The sequence below is a fragment of the Anabrus simplex genome, chromosome 1 (genome assembly GCF_040414725.1).
Source record: "Anabrus simplex isolate iqAnaSimp1 chromosome 1, ASM4041472v1, whole genome shotgun sequence".
NCBI lineage: Eukaryota > Metazoa > Arthropoda > Insecta > Orthoptera > Tettigoniidae > Anabrus > Anabrus simplex.
The window spans coordinates 606,365,864-606,378,754 of NC_090265.1; the positions used below are offsets into that span (position 1 = coordinate 606,365,864).

Genomic DNA, 12,891 nt, shown 5'->3' on the forward strand with positions numbered 1-12,891 from the left:
TTTTACTCTAGTGTATCTTAAATTTAGTTATGGATGTTAGTTACATTGATAGTTGTAGTTTATTACTAGACTCAAAGGTATACAATAATTGTGATGAATGGCTACAGATGACAAAGAAACAAGAAAGTGAAATGTGTCTACTTCATATGAATATAAGATCAATTAGAAAATATTGGGATCAAATGGTTATAATATTAAGACACAGCAGGCCACTGGTAGATGTGCTAATATTTAGTGAAATAAATGTAAATAATGAAATGGAAATTGAGCAGTATGAGTTAGAAGGATATAGTATGCATTATTCAATAAGAAATGTTTCTAGGAGTGGAGGAATAGTAATTTTTGTCAAGGAAGGGTTCATATTTAAAGAAATGTATAACAAATCAGTTTGAAAATTTATCAGGGGAAGTTTGGATTAATGGAACACTATATGGGATCATTATGGCAGTATACAGACCACCTGACTATAATCCAAAGGATTTTGTGGAGGAGTTAGATCTTCATTTACATAGTATGAATGCCAGAAACTTAATAATTATTGGGGACATGAACATAGATATTCTGAAAGACAGCAGAGTCACATCCTTGTACAATAATGTGCTAGCAGATCATCAGTTAGTTCATTGCATTAACAAGTTCACAAGGGAAGAATATCTAAATGGAAAACTAACACAATCCTGCATCGACCATGCATTGATTAGGAATGGGAAAAATGTAAGAGATTCTTCTGTAATTCAGACTAAAGTTTCTGATCATTATATAACTGTACAGATGTCACATGATACTAGGTGTAATAAATATGTTCCAAGTGAAAAAGTTATAGATAACATATAGGAAAGGGTGAGTAAATCCATGTTAAGAACAGAAATAGAAATTATTGGAAAAGAAATAAATGAGAATATGAGTTCAGATGATATATACATGAAGATTTGCAATGCAGTTAACAAGTCAACTAATGAAACGAAGGATACAAAAAACCAGAAGAGAAGGAAAGACACTCAACCGTGGCGGACGGGTGCTATAATAGAAAAAAATCAAAGAAAGGGACAGACTTTTCAAAAGATGGAAAAATGCATCAAATTTAAATCCAGAAAATAAGGAAAATTTAAGGAGGTTATATAAAAGAATGAGGAATGATATAATAGCTGATATTCATAAAGCAAAAAGAAAGTATTACAGATTGCAGTTTGAAAGTTGTAGAGGGGACATGAAGAAAACTTGGGAAGTATTAAATGATGTGCTAAAGACTAAAAAGAAATGGACAATAGAAGAAACGGTAAGACATTATTTAGGAAGGCAAGACTCACTAGAAAATATAGTTGATAACTTTTCAAAAACATTTTCAGAACAGCTAGACAAGGTAATACATGAATGTAGGGTACAACGAAGACCATTACCTAATACAAAGAGACTTTCATCATTTTACCTACCACTATCAAGTACAGCAGATATAGCGAACATAATTGAAGGAATGGACATAAATAAATCACCAGGCATGGATAAATTAACAGTTAAACATCTGAAAGATAACATAGACACAATAACACCAGTAATACAGAAGCTAATCAATAAAATAATAGAGGCAGGTATTTTCCCAAAGGATCTGAAGACTGCCATAGAGAGACCTATTTACAAGCAAGGTTCACATTTGCAGTATGAAAACTATAGACAGATATCTATTCTTCAAACTATAGGTAAAGTAGTTGAAAGATACATTGCTGATCACCTAATCTCATATTTAGAAAAATTTAAAATAATAGATGAACATCAATTTGCTTATCAAAAACACAAGGGTACAAGTATTCTTCTTGAGGAATTCTCCAATTTGATCAATGGGAAGCTAAATCAAGGTATGCACATTTTAGCTATGTTTATTGATTTCTCAAAGGCATTTGATTCAATTTCCCATGAAAAAATTATTGCAGCCTTAAGCAAAATTCGGGTAAGAGGAACACCACTAAAAGTTTTTGAAAGTTATCTGACTGACCGAACGTATAGGGTAAAAATTGATAATATATATGGAGAAATAACTACTATTAAAAGAGGTGTTCCACAAGGAAGTATCCTAGGACCCATTTTGTATATTATTTTTGTCAATGATATAAGCTCATGTTTTAAAAACTGTAAATATTTCATGTATGCAGATGATAAACTAATTGTATCAGTACATAAAAACCCAAAATTGGCAGAGAAGCATTTACAAATGGAGTACAACTACTTTCAAGAATGGTGCCATGATAAGGGTCTAATAATTAACACTTCAAAAACAAAAGTCTTGTACATTACTACGCCAAAAATGCGAAGAGAAAACATTAAAATAACAGGCCATTCAGTTCAGTGCATTCATGATGGTGAACAAAAATCATGCAATTGTGACTATGTAATAGAGGAAGTTGATAACATGAAATATTTAGGTATAATAACAGATAGATATTTTTCATGGAAGCAACATATTAATAAGTTGTGTGAAAGACTGACGCTAAGCTTGTTCAAAATGCAAATGGTTAAGTATATAATACCTCATGATAGCTTAAAAATGGTTTATCATTCACTTGTTGAGTCACTGATATCATATGGTGTAAGTGTATGGGGATCAGCTTCTGTTACAGACATAAACATGGTACAAATGTTACAAAATCGTATTGTCAAAGCATTCTTTTGGTATGAAAACACAGGAATATTTAGCTTAAGTGAGGATATGTTAACAGGGATGTACCAGAAGGAAAGGTTCTTGAGAGTTAAACAACTTTATATGTACAACATAATTAAAGAAAATTACTGGAAGCCTCAATATAGAATTGTAAATGAACATACACATGGAACAAGACTGAGGCATATAAGTTCTTTTCAGGTCATGAGGTGCTACAACAAATATGGATCCAGAACACTGCAAGTTGTAGTTCCTAAATTTTTGAACAAGTTGCCCTCAGAATTGACACACTTGAAAACCAAATATCAACTAAAAAAAACATGTGAAACTGGATCATAGATAATAAAATTACAGTTTAAATATTTGTTTATGAATGGAAAATGTACCAAAGACTTATCTATTTTGAGTGATACTTTCAGGGATTAAGAAAAACTCACACCACAGGACAAAATTACAATACTAATGTAAATATACATACTTTATTAGTGTTGTAAACAGTAAGGATTGCAACAATGTATACAAATGTGAAACAACTACACCGGCAGATAAGCACATCAAGTGCTTTGCAGGTGTAAATAATTGCAAAGATAATGTATAATATCCTACTGCATATTTGCAAATGTATTTTAGATAAGTTATAAATAAATAAATAAATAAATAAATAAATAAATAAATAAATAAATAAATAAATAAATAAATAAATATTATTATTATTATTATTATTATTATTATTATTATTATTATTATTATTATTATTATTATTATTATTATTATTATTATTATTATTATTATTATTATTATTTATGGAAGGATTGGCTCTTCAGTTCTGACGTCTCGCTGGCGCCAGAACAAGTCTTGCAAATGTCAGAGTGTTTTGGCAGTTGTCAGGGTGTGAGCACACAAGTATGAAGGATGAGTTGTCCACCTAATCAATACTTTATTTTACAAAGTGTCTAGAATTTTGACATTAAAAGACAGTACCGGTTTTGACCTGTAAATAGGTCATCATCAGCTGTTGATGAACCTGCTTAATAGTGATTGTGCAGAATGAAATACTACAAAAATTAAACAAGAATGCCATTATTCTAATAAAATACATAATGTTATGATATGCCTTTGCTGGCAGGACCTAGTGTTTACAGTGCACTATATCTTCTGGTATAGGCTAGAGCAATTTTGTTACTTTCATTGATCTGTCGCTGTCTTATCCTTGGCTTTGACAAAATGAAAGTGACTAAGGTATGAGCGATGCTAGTAATGCCATTCCTTATGCAGCCAGTCCCTGCTATGAATGGTGTGAAAATGTTGCTCATAGGGCTGGTTGGTGCATGCATTTCAGTGGGCTTGGCAGACTGATATGTAATAGCAACTTCCGGCTCGGTGAGGAAAGCAACGGGAAAATACCTCACTCCTCATTTTTCTAGTACGCCTCTTCAGTGATGCCTAGGCCATCTGTGACAGCTGATGGCAGAGCTGTTGAGGATCCAACCAGCCTTAGGGCTGAAGACTCAACATACATACATACATACATACATACATACAATGTTATGATATTTACATATGGTACAATAAAGACCTTTGACTTGCTGGAATCCTATGAATGCCACATTTTCCAAAAACAGTATTGCTAAAAGTTTAAAAATAGGGTACCGTTCTTAGAGTTCAAATGGTCACTGAGGTTTGGTGTAAAGTTCAAATATCTATATGCTGTATGCCAACGTTATGTCCAACTGTAATATGGATATGTTCAGGTGCATTGTTAGGCTGCAGATATGCAGGGAATGTTGCTTTCAGCAGAAGTGAGGTTCTGTAACTTGTTTAACAGCTAGGCCTACTATGTTCATTCTTAGTCTGTATCGTTGCTAGTACATGCTAGTTTAATTGAATCCTTGTTGAGGCATAATATGCTGTGTATGACATATTAAATTGTATGAAAGTAGGTTGAGAGAGCTCCCCTCTTCATACTCTTCATTCTCGCTCCAGTAAATTAAAAAATCTAAGAAAGAAGTAAAAGAAAGGTAGGGATTAGATTAATGGATAGCGAGTACCTGCTAAGTGGTTTGTGTGCTGTAGTGTGTGTGTTACTTACGTGTGGGCTGGATATGTCTTAGAGTATGGTCAGGAGCATGCTTCACATTGTTGGGTGTATGTCTGTGGCTATCGTTGGACCTAGTGAAACATATGAAAATTACAGACTGCAATAAGAGAATCTTCAATTCCAAAGCGTACAGGACATCACTTGGGTTCTGAGGTCAGGACTACCAACCCTCCCATGTCTGCGAGCATGGCTGTCAATTTGGTCGCCTTCAGTTTTTTATCAATGTAGTATCTTAATGTAATATTAAATATTTTATAGTCCCAGACCAAAGGGTCGCCATATTTGTGAGGAAGGCGATGATTTCAGGTTAACAGCATACAGCAGATGATATCTTCAAATAATTTTGCGAGCATCTATGAGCACTGTGTGTATACTGTTTATATGCTTAAGCTATGTGTTTTCTAAAATCATTTTTGAAGGTTAAGGTCATTATCTAAATGAACCTAAAGAGCTATGTTTAATAAATTATATTTTAAGGAATCTGATAGTCCTATTCAAGAATGTAAATACCCCCAATTATGTTCCCAGCATGGCTGTCCAGCATCTTCCGCCCATCCTGTTGTCCGTCTATTCATATTAGTCGTCTTTGTTGGGTATTTTGTTTATCTTTCCTTTGCTTGTTTATTATTTTATTTTATTGTTTTTTTTATATGTATAATGCTACCACATGATACACTACTCTCTTCATTTTTAATAGGTATATATATTTGTGTCTTATCAATCAACAGTTCTCCAAAACACAGCACCAGATATAACTGCATCACTGGCTTGCACAATGTCTTGAACTGTACGGGGATGTTCTAGCTATGTGCAGGTCAACAAATGGTGGGGATCTTTCTCGGCACCATACTCGCATTGAATGTCCATGTCACCTAGTAGGAGGCTCCATATATGTATGCTGACCTTGCACTGTGGCACACCAACTCTTATATGGTTTAAAGTATTGTCCATCATGTAGGGTTGATTGCTGCCAGAATCTAGTTCTGTGACCTGGATGTTCTGGTAACTTAATTTGTTCCTTCATGGTTCCTCTCTGGTGTTCTTTCCAAAACCTGCATTCTAGAAAGGAAACTATTTCTAGATCTGAGACACTGATCTGTGTATAGGTGTCCATAAACTGGATGACGGCGATCTGTCTGCTGGTTCCTAGTCTCCAAATCAGTAGAAATTTCTCTCAGGATGTGTACATTTCCTGCATAGAAGTTGGTATCAGGCATTTGGACACAATCCTTGCAAACACTGAACATTTCCTAGGCCCCATTCCATGCTGGTTTGCCTGTTTGCAGTTATGCTGTTGTTCTTCCATGGAGTTTCTGTTTCCTCATTTCCATCTCTTATAGTAGATCAGCAAATCTGTAGCATGGAGAAATGTTCTGCACTCTCTTCCCACAAGGACGACTGGCTACCTATTATCATACCGCACTGAAATTCAGTGAGCTCTTGAATGCACAATGTCTTGAACTGTACGGGGATGTTCTAGCTATGTGCAGGTCAACAAATGGTGGGGATCTTTCTCGGCACCATACTCGCATTGAATGTCCATGTCACCTAGTAGGAGGCTCCTTAACATACTGTTACAAGACATCTAGCTTCATTTTGTACTTATCCATGATGTAAAACAAGGGTGTCCAAATATTTCACCATGGAGTATATCTGACTCTCAAATGATATGATCGATCAGAATGGTACACAGTGCGGTATCATAGGAAGAATATTTTAATTGGAATACATTTTGGTACCATTTATGAACATCCTCTTTTTTTCATTATTTATCTAGTTTTCTTCTTTTCGTACACTTACCACGTTAACACTGAAAATTTTGATGACCCCTAAATGCGTGCCGATGTCCACCTTTCTAATGAAGCTGGGAAGCAGAAACAAGTTTGTCAAAGGCTGAGAAGAAATGGATGTAGAAGAACTGCAATTGATGAGAAGTGTACAATGCATCTTTGTGAAGATAGAAGTCAATGAAGATGTAGGGATTGTCCTTGTCAACTCTTTCTCTTGCTCCGTCTTCTCACACAGACCTGTCATTATGTTAATCCTGTTATGTGCACCTACCATATTTACTCGCGTAATCCTTCCCCCCCCCCCCCCCTTTTTTTAAATGACTTTTTTCAACCTAAAAAACGGGGAGGGAAAATTATGTGAATCTAAATTAAAAACGGAAATCAAACATAATTACCTTACTTAAGTTACAAAATTGATTTGGGCCTAAAATAGTACAAAATAATCAAAAATATGTAATAATACAATTAATTTTAATTAAAAAATCAAAGGCAATAATACGTTCCTCAGCAATAATTATACAGACACCGCCATCTTTTAATGTCACGCGAGAATTCGCTGAAGATAGGAGCCATATACCTGAAATAAATTAGACTACTGTATTAGGGTAAAATCTATAAAATTGTCTATGCTAATATGTATTTCACTTCAAAGAAATAGACTTATCATGTCATTCATCATCGCTTTCTTCCGAAGTCGTCTGCGATGAATCACTCCCATTCTCTTCCATCTCTCAGATGCGGTCATCTTCAGTTCCATGTAGTTCGTTGGAAATAACAGTTTTCTTGAAACTTTTTATAGTAATGTCTCGTGAAATGAGTCCCCATGCACGAACAATCCACTCGCATACGTATTCATTCTAGTGAAGGCCTTTTTATCTTCCCTGTAGGCATCAGAGTATGAGAACCTCCCTCCATCCATTCAGAATATACCTGCCGCATGTTGTCTTTGAATGGCTTGTTAATGCTTACATCAAGAGGCTGCAAGCCTGATGTCAAGCCACCAGGAATTATTGCAGCATTAGTCTTCTGGTTGACCATTTCTTGGTGAACATCATCAATAAGATGGCCACGGAAACTGTCCAAAACCAGGAGAGACCTGTGCTTTAAGAGATGGCCAGGCTGTCTTCCCCACACAACACACAACCAATCCTTCATCAGATCTGCCACCATCCATCCTTTCTCCTGGACACGAATGTGCACACTGGAAGGAAATTTCGCATTAGGAATTGTTTTTACCTTGAAAATTACATACGGAGGAAGTTTTCGCCCATCCACAGTAACAGCCAGCATAACTGTGCAGCGAAGCTTCTCTGTCCCAGTAGTCCTCATGACTATGCCATGGTAACTGTAGTGTTTCTCGGCATATCAAAGAAAATCGGAGTTTTATCTGCATTTCTGATTTGCGAAAGCAGGTAATTGTACTCGTGCCACTTCCTGATTACAAATCTAAGAAACTGTACTAATTTTTCACTGTTGTCCTTCGGAAGTCACTGGCATAGAGATGTCCTTCGAAGAGAAAGATTGTTCCTTATATATGTCTTGATTTGTCACTTGTTCCTTCATTTCCATTACTCATATTGATCCCTTATATCTCTTCCTTTATCCTGTGTTTGTGCAGCTTTCGTCCTATATATTATAACTTAGCTTTACGTCACACCGACACAGATAGTTCTCATGGCGACAATGGGACAGGAAAGGGCTAGACGTGGGAAGGAAGCAGCCATGTTCTTAAATAAGGTACAGCCCCTGCATTTGCCTCGTGCAAAAATATGAAACCACGGAAAACCATCTTCAGGGCTGCCGACATAAGGGTTTGAACCCACTATCTCCCAAATGCAAGCTCACAGCTGCGCGACCCTAACACATGGCCAGCTTACTTGGTTTTCTTATCCTACACTTCCCACATCAGAACTGAAGACATGTCAAGATGTTCCCCTAAGTGCCCCTTCTGATGAATCTAAGAACCAAAAACAAGGTTATCAGGGGCTGAGAAAGGATTGATGAAGAGAGAGACCATACGGTAAACGAAGATGGCAGTGTATGAAGTTGTTCCTTGTTCTTTTGTGTTTTCAAGTTTGTACTAGTCTCCTTCTCCTGTTGCTCACTCTTCCCACCTTGACCAGTTGTTGTATTTATCCTATTATACTGTATATGCTGTATACTTCCTGACTAAAGTATTCTTAGAAAAATAATCAGCATCCAACTTCGTATACCTTGTTCATCCTATGGTCTTCAACAATAAAATATTTTTGTCTTGTTCTTTAACATACATTTTGCTATAAACCTGCATAATCATATTATGTTAAGAAAGCAACAAGCAGCATTTACAGTAATTTGTTGTGTATTTTTATACTCATGTCACTTTATACTCATTCTAAAACCATAGAACTGTATCCTTTTATAAGCAAAATGTCAATTAACTCCCATTGTCGGGAAGTGTACCTATCCATTTTCCTATCTTTCATTATCAAGTTAATTTGTCACATTTTTTTTTTCTTTCCATTACTTATATTGTGACAATTCTTTCATAAGTTACTGTTAAATAAAGTGTTCAATCAAAACTTAGAATTGAAAAAAAAATATAAAAGGTCACTGATTATTGGCAGGAGCAAGCTTGAGATGCGTAAGAAGTTGTGCATTTCTACAGGTTTGCTGCTGTATGTTTAGTGCAAATAACTTATTGATATATTGGTTTCTTACAGTGGTGGTTGGGGTTCCTGGTCCCCTCTTTGGATGTGTGGTTCTGGGCTGAAAGGTTCAACAGTAGGTGTGGTAGGATTTGGTCGCATTGGTCAGGAAGTTGCAAAGAGATTGAAGACTTTCAATATAAGCAAATTAATCTACACAAGTCGTACAGAAAAGCCAGAGGCAGTTGCTATTGGAGGAATTCATGTTACATTGGATCAGCTTTTATCAGAGAGTGACTTTATCATAGTAACATGTGCTTTAACACCTGAAACTAAGGAAATGTTTAATGATGAACTGTTTTCGAAGATGAAGCCTAGTGCAATATTTATCAATACAAGCAGGGGAGGTAAGAATAATGTGTTTAGATTCCTTGCATGTCTGTCTTTCTTTTTTCCCACTGATTTTAATGTTTTTTTCATGGAAAATATTTTCACATATCCAGTAACTCTTTATAAAGGTTGTACGGAAGTGGGGTGATTATCGAATGTTAAAGTTTTAAATTTTTGTCCATGAAGTCAATCCATCTGTAAAACCGTAAAATGCTGCAATTTCCGTCAATTTTACAGTGGTTCGATGATGATGCAAATGTAGAAGAGTTTGTGCGCAACTGGCTCAGCACACATCCCTCTTCTTTCTATCAGAACAGCACAGGTTCGTACCCCACTGTCGGCAGCCCTGTAGATGGTTTTCCGTGGTTTCCCATTTTCACACCAGGCAAATGCTGGGGCTGTACCTTAATTAAGGCCACGGCCGCTTCCTTTCCACTCCTAGCCCCTTCCTGCCTCATCGTCGCTGTAAACTTATCTGTGTCAGTGCGACGTAAAGCAAATAACAAAAACAGAACAGCACAAAAACTTACCAATCCGATGGAGAAAATGTGTATCAAGGGCAGGACACTATGTACAGCAGAAAAGTGATGTCTATATGTGTATTTGTTTTTGGTTGATGCAATAAATTTTAAAAAATAATTCCCATTTATATTTGATCTGCCTTCGTAAGACCTATATAATTATTAACGCACATGCTCCCACCAATAAAAAAAATAACACACTAAAGGACAGAGAAGAAACAGAAAAGTTCTGGGATCTCCTGGATCAAACATTAATCAATATCTGTCCAACAGACATTAAAATTCTCCGTGGCATTTTCAGTGCACAACTGGGACAAGAAAGAAGATACTGAGACATCATTGGAAAATGGCCAGCACATAAACGAACGAACAAAAATGGTCAAAGATTGCTTGAAATTTGCAGAAACCACAACCTTTTCTCAAAATCAACTTGCTTTAAAAGGAAGCCCCACAAATTAAAAACGTGGAAACGTTCTGACTTCAGAAAAGCGAATGACTGCTAAACCACGTCTACATGGATAAATATTACCATTGAGAAATCCACATTGTCCAAGTCCTAAGGGGAGTAGTTTCAAGGTCAGACCACTACATTGTAAATATCAAAATGGTGAAGAACCTCCAAATAAAAATAAGAAAAAATCTGACCCAACTACATTAATAAAAAAATATGGAGTATTAAAAGAAAACAAGAGCTTACGTGGCTCAGATGGCAGTACGCCAGCCTCTCAATGCAGGGTTCCATGGTTCAAATCTTGGTCATTCCATGCGAGATTTGTGCTGGACAAAGCAAAGGCGGGACAGGTTTTTCTCGGATACTCCGGTTTGTATTAAATAACACTAGTATGTTTTTATTGTTTACCCATCTATTCAATACAATACAATCTTAAAAATTAAGGCTTTGTCCTTATCAAAATTGTCAACATAAAATTAATACATTGGATGGTACGTACATGTTTCGCCTATCAATAGTAGGCATCATCAGCCATATTTTTACCTCAGGTACCTGATTGGAAATGACTTATGAATACTGTTGAAAAGTAATTGTGTCTTGTAAAATAGATTAGAGATCGTTAAACAACTGTTACAATATGAAATGTGGTATACTGTTTGCTTGACAATGTTCGTGTTAATATTCGAGTATAAAAACATGACAATTATTTAAGAATAATTATTACATAGGTGGTTGATTCATGATATTAAAAGATATTAAAAGTTAAAAATCGGAAAGTGCATTCCAATTAATTGTCAAATGGCGTATTGTTAAAAGCTTTGGGAATGTTGAGCATTAACACTTATTTATTTATTTTTAAATTTTTTATCTGGTAATAGTCGTTGGTTCTTGAAGTTGATAAGTATTAATTTTTCATTTATGTGCTTATAAATTTGAAGACTTTTCATATGTTGTGGTTGAGATAATATTAGTTTGAATGCTGGATGCCGTAGGCCATATTAAAGTTTATGTAGACGTCATTAGGCCATCTTCTTTGATGTGATATTTGTGGGAAGAGTTTGTGATAGGTGTAGCTCTTTGTTGTTGGATGTGTTGAAGTAAGGGAACGTTGTAGTAAAAGTTGTTGTCAATCAGTAGGTAGCCAAGTGTGTGATGGAATTCTGTAATTAGAGAGTTGTTTTGAAAATTTAATGAAGAACCATAATTGGAATGAGTGGGCTAAATAATGGAAGTTGGATGAAAAGTTGATGATGCTTGTTGTTTTAAGGGGCCTAACATCGAAGGTCATCGGCCCGAATGAAAAGTGTTGACACTTACCCTTTCTACCACTGAGATGTTAACTTATTATGTTGAGAACTTTAGAGCTACTGGCCGTCGCCGAGCTCGTATTTCGAGTGTTATATTTGTGAAGTTTTGGTGGAGGGGGTTGAGCTCGAGAAGGCGTGGCTGAGGGATTATTTGTTGTGCATGAGGGGGGGGGGGGGAGTTGCCGGCAGCGGGAGGAGGGGAGGGGGGTGGTGTGTGTGTTGGATTGATGGGAGTGTTTATTGACTTAGTGCAAAATATTTTATAAAAATTACTGTTCTGAAGGGTTGATTTTTGTAATAGAATTGGGATCTGTTCGTAAAGAGGACTTATGTTATCTATTACGTCATTTAAATTTTTGTCTTTGTTAAATTGTTGGTCTAGGAAGATGTATAAGTTTTCATATTCCATGTTAACCTTACCTTTTTCAGTTATTTTTTAAGATTTGTAAATCCCAATCTATTGTAGTAAATTTGTGGCCTGTGTCCTTCATGTGGTTACTCATCGCAGAGAATTTATTATGTTTTTGGGCGTTGTAATGTTCCGCATATCTAGTTGAGAAACTGTGGCCAGTTTGGCCAACATAAGAAAAATTACATACTGAGCATCTGAGTCTATAAATACCTGAGCTTGAATATTTATTATTAGTTGAATTGACTAAGTTATGATTAAAAAATAAATTTTGATTTGTATTTTGCATAATGTAAGCGATTTTTACCTTGTGTTTTTTTAAAGGATTGGTAATTTGATGGAATTTTGGGTTGGTAAATGCGAACTTTGCGAATTTCGGTTTATTGGGTTTTATTGGACAAAGGTTTGTGGCTGATTTTAGTTTAACTTTATTAATGATTTTGTTGATCATATCTGGATTGTTAAAAGTAATAAACTTCATTGTTAGGTTCCGTATTGAGTTGAGACTATGCTTAAAGTAAATACAAAATTTTAATATTCCACCTTCTCAATACTAAAAAATCATTTGTTGTTTTTACAAAGTGATGGTGGAATATAAAATTTTGTATTTACTTTAAGTATATCTGGATTGAACCCATTGAATCTGGC

General features: G+C 35.5%; 1 protein-coding gene across 2 annotated transcripts in view; it reads left to right on the forward strand.

Moving 5' to 3' along the window:
* LOC136857198 (glyoxylate reductase/hydroxypyruvate reductase) overlaps positions 1-12,891 on the forward strand; it is a 140,909-nt gene that overhangs the window by 80,328 nt on the left and 47,690 nt on the right. For both annotated transcript variants that reach the window (XM_067135662.2, XM_068225090.1), the window contains one exon: positions 9,241-9,572. In XM_067135662.2, the coding sequence (XP_066991763.1) occupies positions 9,241-9,572 (332 nt within the window). The remainder of the gene's footprint in view (positions 1-9,240; positions 9,573-12,891) is intronic.